Raw genomic sequence first — 16,627 nt, forward strand, 5'->3', positions numbered from 1 at the left:
CATATTGTTGATGGCAAAATTATTGGTATAATATTATAAATTATATAAAACAAAAGTATCTTTAAGAGAGCAAGAAAACGAGAAAGAGACACTCTCATTTTTTAAAAACAAATTTAGAAACTGGCAAGGCTTATATTATTACCCTCCTTAAGAAAATGATGATAATTATTTTCGATTGGCTACACAATAAACTACGGTTGTCCGCGCAACTTAACCTAATAAATTTCAACCTTTAAGTTGCATTTCAAGCGAGAATACTATCTTGCAAAATAGCTTAAATATGTGTACTGTTTAAAGAAATAAGTATTAGCTCTCTCCATCTTAAATATTTGAAAAAGAATTACAATATCACAGGAGGACGAATTATTTAGACTTTAACTGATAATGTGCAAGTGTACATGCCATATGACTCAATCAGGTGCGTATCTCTCTGTCCTCAGCATCACTTTTGGAAAATAGCGTAGCAGCTGCAATGGTAACTGGTCAACAACATTATGGAATCAGTCTGCCTAAAGAATGCTCCATATTCACAGCTGAAGCCCGCGCTTTACTTTTAGCATTGAAGTATATAGAAAATGCCCAACAAAAAAAATCCATCATTTTTACAGACTCTAAATCATGCCTCCAAGTTATGGAATCTTCAACGAATGATCATCCTTTGATTGATAATATTTTAACTAAAGTTCACCAACTACAAAATCAGTTTTATCACATCATTTTTTGCTGGGTTCCAGGACATGTCGGACTTTTAGGCAATGAGCGAGCTGATGCAGCTGCTAAAGATGCTTTGAAGCAAGTAGTGAACAAATGCCAAATTCCTCCGTCAGAGATGAAACCTTTTATCAACGCTTACGTTTTAAACAAGTGGCAAAAGGAATGGGATGCATTAGAAAACAATAAACTACATGAAATCCAACCTGAAATTTCACACAGAATTTTAAGACATTTTAAGAATCGATTTGATCAAGTAGTTTTTACCAGATGTCGTATTGGGCATACGAGAATAACACATGGTTTTTTGCTCCAAGGTGAAAACCCTACTCAGTGTTTGTATTGCAAAACTCATCTTACTGTAAAACATATTTTACTGGACTGTCCTGCTTTTACTGGTTCCAGAAGGACTTTTTATGAAGTGAACTCTTTTAAGGACATTTTTGACAAAGTAACACCCGAAAACATTTTAGAATTTTTATCATGTATTAACACAAAAAATCTTATTTAATTTATGTTTTATGTTGTTTGTTGATTTTTAAATTGTATATTTATTGTTGAAAGATTCCTGCCATGAAGATAGCCTTGGTTGCTGACATGGCACTAAATAAAAAAAATACATTACTCAGCATCACTTTTCTAAACAGAAACCTGCTCTGTGGCTCCATCAGATAGTAATGCCAGATAGACCAAGCTGGCTTCATGACTTGGCAGTGTTTTACTGGCACACTTTTCCCTTTCTGGCTTTCTGTAATCTGACAACAGGAGATTTACAATCCATCTAATCCTGCCAGGAATCTCCTGCTGTATAGCACTGCTCGCGTGCAGACCCAAACATAAAGGAGTAGTTCACCTGAAACTGAAAATTCTGTCATCATTTACTCAATCTGTACGTATTCTAAACCTGTTAGAGTATTTCTTTTCTTGAACACAGAAGAAGATATTTCGAAGAATGCTGGAAAACATTGACTTCAATAGTATCTCTGTTTTCTGCTATGGAAGTCGATGGTTACAGGTTTTTAGCTTTCTACAAAATGATCTTCTTTTAATTTTAGCAGAGAATTTGAATGTGCAAAATGCTGGGTTGACAACAAGGAATTAAGTCAACTCATTAGTTTATACACCTGCTGTTGCTGTTGATAATTGCCCTACAGTAATGCATAACTACTTGAGAGAGAGTAAATAGTGAGCAAATTTGTATTTTTGAGTGAACTCTCCCTTTAGAAATGTAAAAAGTTTTACTGTTCAAGTATTATTATTGTATTTTTCTATTGCATCTTTTAAAAATGCACTTAGATTGAACACAAAGGAAGATGTTTTTGAAGAAGCCTGTAACCATTGACTTCAATAGTATATGTATTTACTACTATGGAAGTCAATGGTTACAGGTTTTCAGCTTTCTTCAAAATACTGTATCTTCTTTTAGGTTCAGCAGTGCATTAAATGTAAAAAGGTTTGGAGCCATTTGAGAGAGAGTAAATAGTGAGCAAATTTGTATTTTTGAGTGAACTATCCCTTTAAGACACAGGTGTCAAACTCAGTTCCAAAAGGGCCGCAGCTCTGCACAGTTAGTTCCAACCCTAATTAAACACACCTGATCAAACTAATTGAGTCCTTCAGGCTTGTTTGAAACCTACAGGTAAGTGTGTTGGAGCAGGGTTGGAACTAAACTGTGCAGAGCTGCTGCCCTCCAGGAATTGAGTTTGACACCCCGGCTTTAAGAAATACATAAAGTTGTCCTTTTCGACTATTATGAATTATTGCACTTTTCTATTGCAATTGTTTTTAAATGCACTGAAATTGAACCGAAATTAATATATTTTAAAGAAACCTGTAACCATTAACTAATGAATCGTATCTGTATTTCCTACTATGGAAGTCAATGTTTACAGGTTACAGGCCTTCTTCTGAATATCTTCTTTTAAGTTCAGCATAGAAATTTAATGTAAAAAGTTTTACAACCACTTGAGGGAGAGTAAATAATGAGTAGTTTTTTTTATTTATTTAGAGTCAACTATACATTTAAGAAATGCAAAACATTGTACTATTCGACTATTATAATATTATAATTTTACATTAGTATTGATTTTTTATTTTTTATTATTAATATTTTTTTTGCATTTGCATCTTGCAAAAAAAATTACTTTTGTAAATGCAGGTGTATTTTTTGCATATGCATTTTTTTGCATATACAAAACTTGCAAGAATTATTTTATGCATTTTATTTTGTTCATTTTCCTTATTTTTGCATTTATTTACACCTGTTACACTGACAATTGCTCTACAGTTGTGCATGACCTTTTGAGGGAGAGTAGACAGTAAGCAAATTTATACTTTTGAGTGAACTATCCCTTTAAAATCCCTTTAAAAACTATTTTAATTTTATTTTTCTATTGCATTTAAAAAAAATGCATTTCAATTGAACGCAAAGGAAGATATTTTGAAGAGAGCTGAAAACCATTGACTTCGATAGTAGAAAAAACACACAATGGAAGTCAATGGTTACAGGTTTTCAACTTTCTTCAAAATATTTTCTTTTATGTTCAGCAGAGAAATTGAATGTAAAACGGTTTGAATCTAACTGAGGTTGAGTAAATAGGGAGTAACTTTTAATTTTTGAGTAAACTATCCCTTTAAAAATGTGAAAAGTTGTGCTGTCTGACTATTGTAATTTTACATTATTATTGAATCTTGCAAAAGTTATTTTATTTTTCAAAATGCAGGTGTATTTTCCTTATTTTTGCATTCATTTACAGCTGATGTTGCAGTGTTAATTACACTACTGTAATGCATAACCACTTCAGGGAGAGAAAATAGCGAGTAGTTTTTAATTTTTGGGTAAAATACTATCTCTTTAAAAATAAAAAATAAAAAAATATATATATTTATATTCTTTGACTGTTATAATTTTATTTTCCTTTTGCTTAAATGCACTTAAATTGAAGATATTTTGAATAAAGCCATGAAAACATTAATTCAATAGTATCTGTATTTCTTACATGGAAGTCAATGGTTACAGGTTTTCAGCTTTCTTTTAAATATATTATTTTAAGTTCAGCAGAGAAAATACGTGTAAACAGGTTTGGAATCACTTGAGGGAGAGTAAATAGTGAGTAACTTTTGTAATTTTGAGTGAACTATCCCTTTAAAAATGCAAAAAGTTGTACTGTCTGACTATTATAATTTTACATTATTATTAGATTTTTTTTGCATGTGAATCTTGCAAAAACTATTTTATTTTTCTAATTGCAGGTGTATTTTCCTTATTCTTGCATTCATTTTATTTCATTGAAAATTGCACTTCAGTCATGCAAAAGCATGTGAGAGGAAATAAATAGTGAGAAAATGTTTATTTTTGAGTGAATTATTCTTTTAAGAAATGCAAAAAGTTGTACTATTTGACTTTCATAATTGTATTTTTCTATTGCATTTTTTTTAATAAAATGTATTTAAATTGAACACAAAGGAAGATATTTTTGAAGAAACCTGTAACCGTTGACTTCAATAAGATCTGTATTTCCCACTATAGAAGCTTTCTCAACTATCTTTTAAGGTCAGCAGAGAAAATAAATGTTAAAAGATTTGCAACCTCTTAAGGGAGAGTAAATAGTGAGTTTTTTTTTCTTTTAATTTTGCATGAACTATCCCTTTAAGAAATGCAAAAATTTGTGCTTTCTATTATCATTTTACATTGTTATTGGATTTTTTTTTGCAGATGAATCTTGCAAAAAAAAATATATATATTTTCTAAATGCAGGAGCATTTTCCTTATTTTTGCATTTATTTACAACTGAAAATTGCACTACAGTAATGCATAAGCACTTGAGGGAGAATAAATAGAGTACGTCACTTTAAGAAATGCAAAACAGTGAACTATTTGACTATCATAATTGTACTTTTCTATTGCATTTGTTTTGTTAGAAATGCACTTAAATTGAATAGGAATATATTTTGAATAAAGCCATTGACTTCCACAATATTTGTTTTTTCTACTATGGAAGTCAATGGTTACAGGTTTCCAGATGTCTACTAAGTATCTTCTTTTAAGTTCAGCAGACAAATTAAATGTGAAAATGTTTGGAATCATCTGAGGGAGAGTAAATAGTGAGAAATTTGTATTTTTGAGTGAACTATCCCTTTAAGAAATGCAGTTGTACTATTCGACTATTAGAAATATATTCTGTTGCATGAAAAACACTTATTTTTAAATGCAATAAAATCTGTACAAAATTAATGCATAATCCTAAAAAAATTAATTTATCAGCAAAATGATGACTAAAGAGCTTGCAAAGAGTTAATAAATATTTAGTTGGTTTCTTTACCTGAATTGCATCCAGAGAACTTTGTCGTCTGTATCTTCAAAATATATTTGCCTATATAAATATATTTTGCTCTCTCTTTCGCACTAATGAGGCAATGATGTTTTTACCGAAATATATACAAGAGTGGACTGCTGGACCCTCCCACTCAATGACATTAGCAACAAAGTAGCCTTTCTTTCAGCATTTCTCACTGGCCTCATAATGTGCTCATAACTGCAGCCAAGAAACAGAGTCAGGATAACATTCCACACTGATAAACAAAGATATTTTGTAACGTTGCTGAGAGGTTACTATCAGTCTATGTTATAACAGGACATTGTTTCACACAAGATAACATAAGGCATTATTCTATATTATTACAAAGTCTATTTTGAACACTAGAGGGCAGCATCTCTGTGCCATGTTTACTGTGTTCATCAGTGCATATACGTTGTAAAAAATGCATAAAGGAATTAAGTTGACTTATTAGTTTATACAAAATTGAATTGATTGAACATAAAACTATCAAGTTTTCCTCTTCCCCATAAAATAAGTCAGGAATTGTGTTGTTTTAGCTTATTTTAAATAAGCACATGTCATCTTTTGAGTGGATGGTGACCTTCAAGATAGAAAGATAAACATTTAATAATGCATGTTTGAACCCCAATCATGTTTTACCAAAAACTGTAAACAGATGTTGCATAATGCTGAATAATAATAGTAATCATTATGTAACTTTATCAATTAAATATATATTACATAATACATTTAGGGAGAAAGGTTTACTGTAAATGACTAGTGAACCTTTTGACTCTCTCTCTCTCTCTCTGTGTGTGTGTGTTCAGCTCTACTACGCTCCTCTGATCTTGAATATCTCACCCTCTTACCGGACAGAAATAGCACTGTCACAATCTCTTGCTAGAAATTACCAGCCGCTTGACACTATAATACACTCTCACACTTCTCTTAAAGCTGATTCATAAGACTCTGTGAGGGACAAAAAGGGATAGTTCACCCAAAAATGTAGAATTACTCACCATTTGCTTTTGAAGCTTTGAGGGTTTTTTTCTGCTGAACTCAAAAGAAGATATTTTGAAGAATGCTGAAAACCTGTAACCATTGACTTACATAGGAAAAACAAATACTGTGGAAGTCAATAGCTATGTTTCCATTTAAAGAAGCCACTGTGGTCTTTTTTTTCTCTGATAAATGTGCCTTAGAACACGAAACCCAATGAATGCATGTGGCTTTTAGAGTCACAAAAAGCTCATTGTGAGCGCAGACAGATGCTCAAGACAGTTCTGGAAGTAATATAATAATAATAATAATAATAATAACAGAAAAAAGTTTACTGGTTTGAGTCCTGGCTGGGTCAGTTGGCATTTCTATGTGGAGTTTGCATGTTCTACCTGTGTTGGTGCAGTCCAAACACGTGCGCTATGTGAATTGAAAAAACTAAATGTGTATAAGGTGTTTCCCAGTACAAGGTTGCAGCTGGAAGGGCGTCCTCTGTGTAAAACATACTGGAATAATTGGCGGTTCATTCCACTGTGGTGACCCCTGAAAAAGGGACTAAGCCTAAGGAAAATGAATGAGTGAATGAAAGAAAGAATGAATAATAATAATAATAATGATGATGATGAAACACTGTGATGACCGATTTTGGCTGAGGGGTTTTACAATGAGCAAAACAACATTTCAGATGTTGTAGAATGCGCTGGAAGTGCTGATTTTCACATTATGCCAATCCATCATCCTCATTTTTTCATCAGATGATCTATTAAAAGACATTCACAGAATGGAAAGATCCCTTTCCACCCACCTTTATTCAATAGACCAGACAGATGATGTCTTTACCTTGAAAAAATTAGATACTCTTTAAGCGGATTGTGTAAACGATTCTATACAGTACATAATTTGCAAAGTTCAATGCCATTTTGCTGTATTTGGATTTTGTATTTCCCATAAAAAATTAAAATAAATAACCATTCAGCTTGAATAATGTTGCATATTTTTACATCATTGTAACAAATCTTTGAATCTGGACACCTTTCATCCTTTTTTCGAAGACTGTAAGTGAGATTTGATAATGTACATTATTTTAAAACAAAATGTGATTCCCTTAGAAAAATTTGCTATGCTTTTATTATTAAAGTGTATAACTGTAAAAAATAATAGTAAAAAAATAAAGTATTTTGAAACAAATTATTAACCCATTTTTATGAACCCTGTCAAATACAAATCACAAAATCATTTTGTATTTAAATTACATTTTTAAACACTTTTAATACTGCCCATCCCTGCTAATAATAATAACAACAACGACAACAACAACAATAATAATAATAATAATAATAATGATGATGATGATGATAATAATAATAATAATAATAATAATGATGATGATGATGATGATGATGATGATGATAATAATAATAATAATAATAATAATAATAATAATGATAATAATAATAATAACATTTAATAATACTACTACTAAAATGCTTAAATATGGTCCAGGTTTCATTTATAAGCATCATTTCCTTGATGTTTGATATCCAAAGGCTAAGGGATACAGGAATCCTCCAAAAATGCTGCACATGCAGATCCCGAAGCGCACTGCAGATGAAACCGGGCCTCGTGTCTTCACCACAGCAGGCTACAGTAACTCTATGCCCACGTCATCTGTGAGAACGGACTATCTACCACGTCATATGTCGACATTACATCGTAGCTGGTTATCCCGAGTTAAGTCGTGCGTGGAGTTTGCGTCGCGTTTGCGTCGTGTGCGTCGCGTCGGGAAGAACAGCTGATCCGGACGCTTTTTCCGCGAGACCCCGACAGAAACGCGGACCACCGTCAGCTGAGCTCCACACGCCTGCAGATTAAGGTAAAATGCTGTTTTATGTGGTTTTATTAACATTAGTAACAGTTTTAACCTATTTAATACGAGGTTTGAGGCGGTTTGGGAATCGCATTGTAGCGTTTTTATGATCATATCATATGTTAGTAGTTTTATATTCTCATAACTGCTATCACAAAACTTTCTCAGTTTTATAAAATAAAGACAGTATATGTGGTAATTAAAAATGTGTAAAGATTACTTTCAGTGTTAGGATTATAATACACACAAATATACAAAAATGCTGGGTTGTTTTAACCTAAGAGTCAAACATCGACGACCCCCAAGTTATTTTTTCTTATTTAGAAAAATACATTAATTTATATTACATTTTTAATCTGTTTGGTTTGTCCATATTTGACTCAATGCTGGGTTAAAAAAACAACCTAGCATTTTTAACGTGTATAAACCTAGCAATTTTTAGTCTGTATATCACATAAATTATTTAGATTTTGTTTATTTTGCCCTTGATTTGATTGTAATTTTTGGTATTGGTGTTTGGGTGGGGCTTTGCTTTCGTTCTCTGTCTTTTTCAGACCTTGGATGTATTCCTGACTCAGACAGAGAGAGAGACATGACTATTTTTGGACTACTGATATGACATGCACCCTAACAATCCCAAAAACTGCTTGAGTTTTTATTAGGATTTGTTTTAGATCCACTCAATCCAGTTCAATAATGCTAACAGGAGTTTTTTTTAGAGGAGTAACTGCTTGCGTCTCCAGATGTTTAGTGCACAATTTTGTCATTATTACAGACTCAGCGAAAGCAGTTTCCATTTGGTTCACTGCAGACGGTTTTTCCATCAATGAAAGCCCCTGACTGCTTTATATTTACTAGACTGTAGTGAAAGAGAGCATAGTGTTATTCACCGGGGGAAGAGTACCTCAATGAGGAAAATGTGACTGCTTTCAGCTTTTTAAATGTCTTGAATTAGGCTAAATGTAGGTTTAAACTTTTATTGTATGACTAAATATAGTAAAGATTCATACTGTAAAGAAGCATCATCAGCAATGCATTTGAACTCATTTACACTGCAAACAGAAGATAAAGGCTTGTAAACCCATCACTTTTAAAGAGATTAGTTGAGTTTACTTTAAAACAGAGCATAAACATGTTACCTTAAAATGAAGTAATTTACCTACAATGTGCATAATTATAGAAGTTAAGTCAACTTAACAGTTAAAAGTTACAATGATTTTAAGTAAAGCTAACTTGTCCCTTTACGATAATGGATTCATTCACATTATAATAGCTAATTGCTTTTTTTTTTTTTTTTTTTTTTATAAACAGTGTAATAGACATAACTATGATGAGTATCTAATAAAATGTGGCTTTGCTTTTAGCGCTTTACTCTATAGTGAGTAGAAATGTCTTGAATTAGGCTAACTGTAGGTTTAGACTCTTATTGTATGACTAAATATAGTAAAGATTCATACTGTAGCATCATCAACAATGCATTGGAACTCATTTACACTGCAAACAGAAGATATGGCTTTGTAATCCCATCACTCTTAAAGAGATTAGTTCACTTAACTTGAAGTGAGTATAAACCGATCACTTTTTAAAGCATTTAGTTGACATTACTTTTAAATAGTTAGTAAATCCATCACTTTTAAAGCGATTAGTCGACATTACTTTAAAACTGTCAGTAAACCTGTTGCCTTGAAATTAAGTCAACTATAATGTGCGTAATTATAAAAGTTAAGTCAACTTAACAGTTCCAAGTTGCAATGATCTTTAAATAAAGCTAACTTGTATCTTTTAAATCAATGGATTTACTTACATTTTAAACATCTAGTCATTTTTACAGTGTAATAGACAACATGCAAACAAGGATACAGACATTAACCTGAATATCTTATAAGATGTGGCTTTGCTTTCAGTGTTTTTATTCTATAGTGAGCAGAAATGTCTTGAATTAGGCTAACTGTAGGTTTAGACTCTTATTGTATGACTAAATATAGTAAAGATTCATACTGTAGCATCATCAGCAATGCATATGAACTCATTTACACTGCAAACAGAAGATATGGCTTAGTAAACCATCACTCTTAAAGAGATTAGTTGTTTACTTTAAAAAAGTGAGTAAACCTGTTGCCTTAAAATCAAGTAATTTACCTACAATGTGCATAATTATAGAAGTTGTCAACTTAACAATTAAAAGTTACAATGATTTTAAGTAAAGCTAACTTGTCACTTTTAAGATAATGGATTCATTCACATTATAAGTAGCTAATTGTTTTTTTTAGTGTAATAGACATAACTATTATGAATATCTAATAAAAAGTGGCTTTGCTTTCAGGATTGTATTCTATAATTTATTTTTATTCTATATTAAGACATAACTTCTAAACAAGGAGACAGAAATTAAACTGAATATCTAATAAAATATGGCTTTGCTTTCAGTGTTTTTATACTATAGTGAGCAGAAATGTCTTGAATTAGGCTAAATGTAGATTTAGACTCTTATTGTATGACTAAATATAGTCAAGATTCATACTGTAGCATCATCAGTAATGCATTTGAACCCATTTACACTGCAAACAGAAGATATGGCTTAGTAAACCCATCACTTTTAAAGAAATTAGATGAGGTTTCTTTCAAAAAAGTGAGTAATCCCATCACTTTTAAAGCGATTAGTTCACTTAACCTAAAGATCTGAGTATAAACTGATCACTTTTTAAAGCATTTAGTTGACTTTACTTTTAAATAGTTAGTAAATCCATCACTTTTAAAGCGATTAGTCAACTGTATTTAAAAAGTGAGTAAACCTGTTGCCTTAAAATTAAGTCAACTATAATGTGCGTATTTATAAAAGTTAAGTCAACTTAACAGTTCCAAGTTGCAATGATCTTTAAATAAAGCTAACTTGTATATTTTACATTAATGGATTTACTCACATTTTAAGTATCTAGTCATTTTTACAGTGTAATAGACATAACATGCAAACAAGGATACAGAAATTAAACTGAATATCTACAAAAAATGTGGCTTTGCTTTCAGTGTTTTTATTCTATAGTGAGCAGAAATGTCTTGAATTAGGCTAAATGTAGGTTTAGACTCTTATTGTATGGCTAAATATAGTAAAGATTCATACTGTAGCATCATCAGCAATGCATTTGAACCCATTTACACTGCAAACAGAAGATGATAACTTAAACCCATCACTTTTAAAGCGATTAGTTCAATTAACTTAAAGAAGTGACTATAAACCGATTACTTCATAAAGCATTTAGTTGACTTTACTTTTTGAACACATTTTAAGTTAAATCACCTTTTACAGTGTAATAGACATAACTTGTAAACAAGGATACAGAAATTAAACTGAATATCTAATAAGATGTGGCTTTGCTTTCAGTGTTTTTATTCTATAGTGAGTATAAATGTCTAGAATTAGGCTAAATGTAGGTTTAGACTCTTACTGTATGACTAAATAGTACAAATTCATAGCTTTAGCGATGCATTTGAGCTCATTTACACTGCAAACAGAAGATAATGTATTGAACAGAGCCAGTGTTTTATCTTATACAATGAAAAAAGAGATTAGTTGGCTTAGTTAACCCATCACTTTTAAAGCAATTAGTTGACTTTACTTAAAACAGTGAGTAAATCTGTTGCCTTTAAGTAAAGAACTATGAATGATTATTAAAGTTAGGTATAGGTCAACTTGAATGGGCAGCACAGTGGCTCAGTGGTTAGCACTGTCGCCTCACAGTATGAAGATCACTGGCTGGGTCAGTTGGCATTTCTGTGTGGAGTTTGCATGTTCTCCCCGTGTTGGTATGGGTTTCCTCCGGGTGCTCCGGTTTCCCCCACAGTCCAAACACATGCGCTAGAGGTGAATTAGATGAACTAAATTGGCCGTAGTGTTTGACTGTGTGAATGGGAGAGTGTATGGATGTTTTCCAGTATATGAGTTGCAGCTGGAAGGGCATCGGTTGCGTAAAACATACCGGAATAGTTGGCGGTTCATTCAGCTATGGCGACCCTTGATAAATGAGGGACTAAGTGTAAATAGTCTTTTGCATCTCTTCTGCGTTGTGTAAATAAATATTCACTCTGATATATCTTTTATCGATTTTATTGTTGTGAAAACAGTCAGAACAGAAAAATGAGCGCAGATCTAATCTTCCAGCCTCGTGCACTGACTTTTCTTTTAGGTAACAGAGGGGGCGCTCTACATGTAAAACAATAAACAAATGTTAACCCCGTCCTTCCCATTAGTATTTCAATGTATGCAAGTGGAGAGACACAATATAACCGTTACATAAGCTGAAGGAAAGTGAATGAATGAAAAATTCAAGTTACAACATGTTTACAGGTTTATTTTTTAATTAAAGCTAACTTGTTGCTTTTAAGGCAATTAGTTTACTCACATTTTAAGTAAAGTAACTATTTTTTTTGCCGTGTAGCAGACATAAATTGTAAACAAAAGACTTACAAACTGAAATTCTGAACATCTAAAAACATTGCATGTGTTAATCTCACACAATCTGTAAGGAAAGATTAACATGAATGTTTTCTTAATTCTCTCTCCAGGTTGAAGATTATCATTCCATTGGCCACTCACAACTGATCAAACATGGGCAAAGTAAGCAACAACTTCAGCATAAACAGTTTGTCTACATTTAAAGTACAGTTGAAGACACAATTATTACCATCTGCTAATACTAATAATGGTCACACTTTATTTTGATGGTCCATTTGTTGAATTTAAGTTACATTGCATCTGCATGCCAACTAATTCTTATTAAGTTATAAATAGACTTAGGTTAGGGGGCGAGGCAGTGGCGCAGTTGGTAGTGCTGTCGCCTCACAGCAAGAAGGTCGCAGGTTCGAACCTCAGCTCAGTTGGCGTTTCTGTGTGGAGTTTGCATGTTCTCCCTGCCTTCACGTGGGTTTCCTCCGGGTGCTCCGGTTTCCCCCACAGTCCAAAGACATGCGGTACAGGTGAATTGGGTAAGCTAAATTGTCTGTACTGTATGAGTGTGTGTGTGGATGTTTCCCAGAGATGGCATCCGCTGCGTAAAAACTTGCTGAATAAGTTGGCGGTTCATTCCGCTGTGGCGACCCTGGATTAATAAGGGGACTAAGCCCACAAGAAATGAATGAGTGTTGGGGTTAGTGTAAGTTGACATGTACTTGCAAATTTTCTATAGTCAGTTAAATCTCTGTTTGAGCAGTATCAACAGATATTAAGCAGACAGTCTACTAATACTTAAATGGACCATCAAAACAAATAACTATTTGCTTTAATGTTTGGACTCTCAGCAGTGATTATTAAACCACACAGATCTGAACTAAACTGAACTTAAACTCTGAAATCTCGACTGACACTGTTTCAATTCACTATAATCTTCTTTGTGAAGCTGCTTTGACACAGTCTACATTGTAAAAGCGCTATAGAAATAAAGTTTCATTTAATTAATTGAATTGAACTATTGCTTTTTCAAATAAGTGCCAAGTATTGTCTAACAGAGAAAACACATTTTTGAACATAATAGTTTTATTCACAAATTACTAATAACTAGTGCTGGGCAAAAATTAATTGTGATTAATCACAACCAAAATAAAAGCTTGTTTTGACAAAATATGTTTGTATTCAGTATTTTTATGTAATACGTAAATACACAAAGACACACATGCATTTTTAATAAATATTAATATGAATGTTATAAATATATATATATATATATATATATATATATATATATATATGTGTGTGTGTGTGTGTGTGTGTGTGTGTGTGTGTGTGTGTGTGTATGTGTGAATATATATATATATATATAAATATATATATATATATATATATATATATATATATATATATATATATATATATATATATATATATATATATATATATATATATTTATACAACTGTTCTGTCTGATTCCCAAATCTGATTGGCTGATAGCCGTGCGATATTCTGCAATATCAGAACACCTACAGCCTCTTTACCCTTTGTGTATTACTCCGCCCACATACAGCCAGCAAAAAGCAGACACTGCAGATCTAAAATTTAAAAGATGCTTTTAGCTGTTGTTTAACTGTCAGCTTATGATTTGAATCCAATGCGGAAGAAAGTAGTTCCTCATACAAAAGGGTTTTTGAGACTCTCCATGTTTGATTTTGCTTTTATATACGCAATTATGTCGTCGAACTGTTGTATAAACGCAATATCACACTCGTAGCAGTGCGATATGGCTGTATGTATATATATATATATATATATATAAATATATATATATATATATATATATATATATATATATATATATATATATATATATATATATATATATATACAGGTATGTGTGTGTATGTGTATATATATACGTATATATATATATATATATATATATATATATATATATATATATATATATATATATATATATGTGTGTGTGTGTATATGATACTAATTAAATATCAGTTTAAATATCTATGTACCAAAGCTGTTTTGCATAGTTTTGTTTCACTATTTGTGTGTGTAACACATTTCTAAACATAATAGTTTTAATAACTCATCTCTAATAACTGATTTATTTTATCTTTGCCATGATGACAGTAAATAATATTTGACTAGATGTTTTTCAAGACACTTCTATACAGCTTAAAGTGACATTTAAAGGCTTAAATAGGTCAATTAGGCAGGTTAGGGTAATTAGGCAAATCATTGTACAACAGTGGTTTGTTCTGTAGACGATCAAATAAAATATTGCTTAAGGGGCTAATAATATTGACCTTATAATGGCTTTTAAAATAATTAAAAACTGCTTTTACTCTAGCCAAAATAAAACAAATAAGACTTTCTTCAGAAGATAAAATATTATAGGAAATACTGCGAAAAATTCCAAAATCTGTTAAACATCATTTGGGAAATTTTGAAAAAGAAACCAAAACTTCCAGGAGGACAATTTGATATTGATGTAAATATTGCATTTGGTCATGTAGCATGTTGAAGAAATGACCGCAGAGATGACCTCTGTCTGCTTTCTCATCTCATTTTCCATCTGTTGTGGTTCAGGCAGTGTAGGATGTCAGAGTTTTCTTTATGCAATCTCAGAGTTCAATGAATAGCTCATTAAAAACTTAGGTCTGCCAAGAAACACCACAATAGACCTGGGGTGGATGAGCAGACAGCAGTTTTGGTTTCATTTTCATTTTTAGCAGCAAACCCTTTATTGAACCACAGTAATAGTTTAACAAACGCGTTAGTGATGCATGTGAAACAAAGGATCATTTACAGTTGAAGTCAGCCCCCCTGTATATTTTTTCCCCAATTTCTGTTAACAGAGAGAAGATTACTCCAACACGTTTCTAATCATAATAGATTTAATAACTCATTTTTTAATAACATATTTATTTTATTTTTGCCATGATGACAGCACATAATATTAGACTTGATATTTTTCAAGACACTTCCATACAGCTTAAAGTGACATTTAAATATATACAGTTGAAGTCAGAATTATTAGCCCCCTCTTTCTTTTTTTTCTTTAATATTTCCTAAATAATGTTTAGCAGAGCAAGGAAATTTTCACAGTATGTCTGATAAAATCTGTTTCTTCTGGAGAAAGTCTTATTTGTTTTATTTCGGCTAGAATAAAAGCAGTTTTTAATTTTTTAAAAACCATTTTTGGGACAAAATTTTTAGGCCCTTTAAGCAAATTTTTTTTCCCAATAGTCTACAGAACAAACCATCATTATACAATTACTTGCCTAATTACCCTAATCTGCCCAGTTAACCTAATTTACCTAGTGAAGCCTTTAAATGTCACTTTAAGCTGTATAGAAGTGTCTTGAAAAATATGAAGCACAATATTATTTACTGTCATCATGGCAAAGATAAAATAAATCAGTTATTAGAAATGAGTCATTAAAACTATTATGTTTAGAAATGGGCTGAAACAATCTTCCCTCCATTAAACAAATATTTGGGAAAAAAAAAAAAAAAAAAAAAATATATATATATATATATATATATATATATATATATGTGTATGTATGTATATGTGTATATGTGTGTGTGTGTGTGTGTGTGTGTRTATATATATATATATATATATATATATATATATATATATATATATATATATATATATATATATATATGTGTGTGTGTGTGTGTGTGTGTATGTGTGTGTATATATGTGTATATATATATATGTATTTATTTATTTATACAACAGTTCTGTCTGGATCTTAAATCTGATTGGCTGATGACCGTGCGATATTTTGCCAGTAACATCACACAAAAGTCTCTTCACCCTTCCCTTCACCTCTTTGTATTACTCCGCCCACATACAGCAAGCAACAAGCAGGCTACAGTTTGACAAATATTACTGTCGTTAGACAACTAAATGTACTTTTGAGGCTTTTTTTAGTCGAGAATGTAGTTGTTTAGATTGCAACCATGCAGTTTATTTGTAAGAATAGTGCCTATTATAAAATATTGACAATTTCTGAGAGCTCGTAGCAGGTGGCCAAAGACAGTTGACGTTGTCTATCCACAAGATGGCACCAGAACCGCATAAAAAGCGCTTGCTCTGTGTTCTCTTGAGCGTGAATAAAATCCTGAAAAACAGAGGTATCATGGTTTTTAAGGTGGACTGGATAGAGTCAATATGAAGCTGCGAATAAGAAGCTAGATTCAGCCTTGTCCCTCCTTATCGCAAACACAACAGCAGTCTGGTGTGAAATCTCT

The 16,627-nt window shown here is 31.8% G+C and overlaps 2 protein-coding genes across 14 annotated transcripts in view; one reads left to right on the plus strand and one right to left on the minus strand.

Annotated features, from left to right (window-relative positions):
- LOC141377605 (cationic amino acid transporter 2-like) overlaps positions 1-5,121 on the minus strand; it is a 30,241-nt gene extending 25,120 nt beyond the window's left edge. For all 10 annotated transcript variants that reach the window (XR_012390003.1, XR_012390005.1, XR_012390002.1 and 7 more), the window contains exon 1: positions 5,034-5,121. The gene's annotated coding sequence lies outside the window, so the exon portion shown is untranslated. The remainder of the gene's footprint in view (positions 1-5,033) is intronic.
- anxa6 (annexin A6) overlaps positions 1-16,627 on the plus strand; it is a 230,555-nt gene that overhangs the window by 143,582 nt on the left and 70,346 nt on the right. The window contains 2 exon segments of one of the 4 annotated variants that reach the window (NM_001002038.2): positions 7,841-7,902; positions 12,457-12,508. The exons of 2 other annotated variants lie outside the window; for them this stretch is intronic. In NM_001002038.2, coding sequence (NP_001002038.2) covers positions 12,500-12,508 — 9 coding nt within the window. In that variant the 5' untranslated portion in view covers positions 7,841-7,902; positions 12,457-12,499. 4 annotated transcript variants of the gene reach the window in all.

The sequence above is a fragment of the Danio rerio genome, chromosome 14, assembly GCF_049306965.1.
Source record: "Danio rerio strain Tuebingen ecotype United States chromosome 14, GRCz12tu, whole genome shotgun sequence".
In the NCBI taxonomy this organism is placed as follows: Eukaryota; Metazoa; Chordata; class Actinopteri; order Cypriniformes; family Danionidae; genus Danio; species Danio rerio.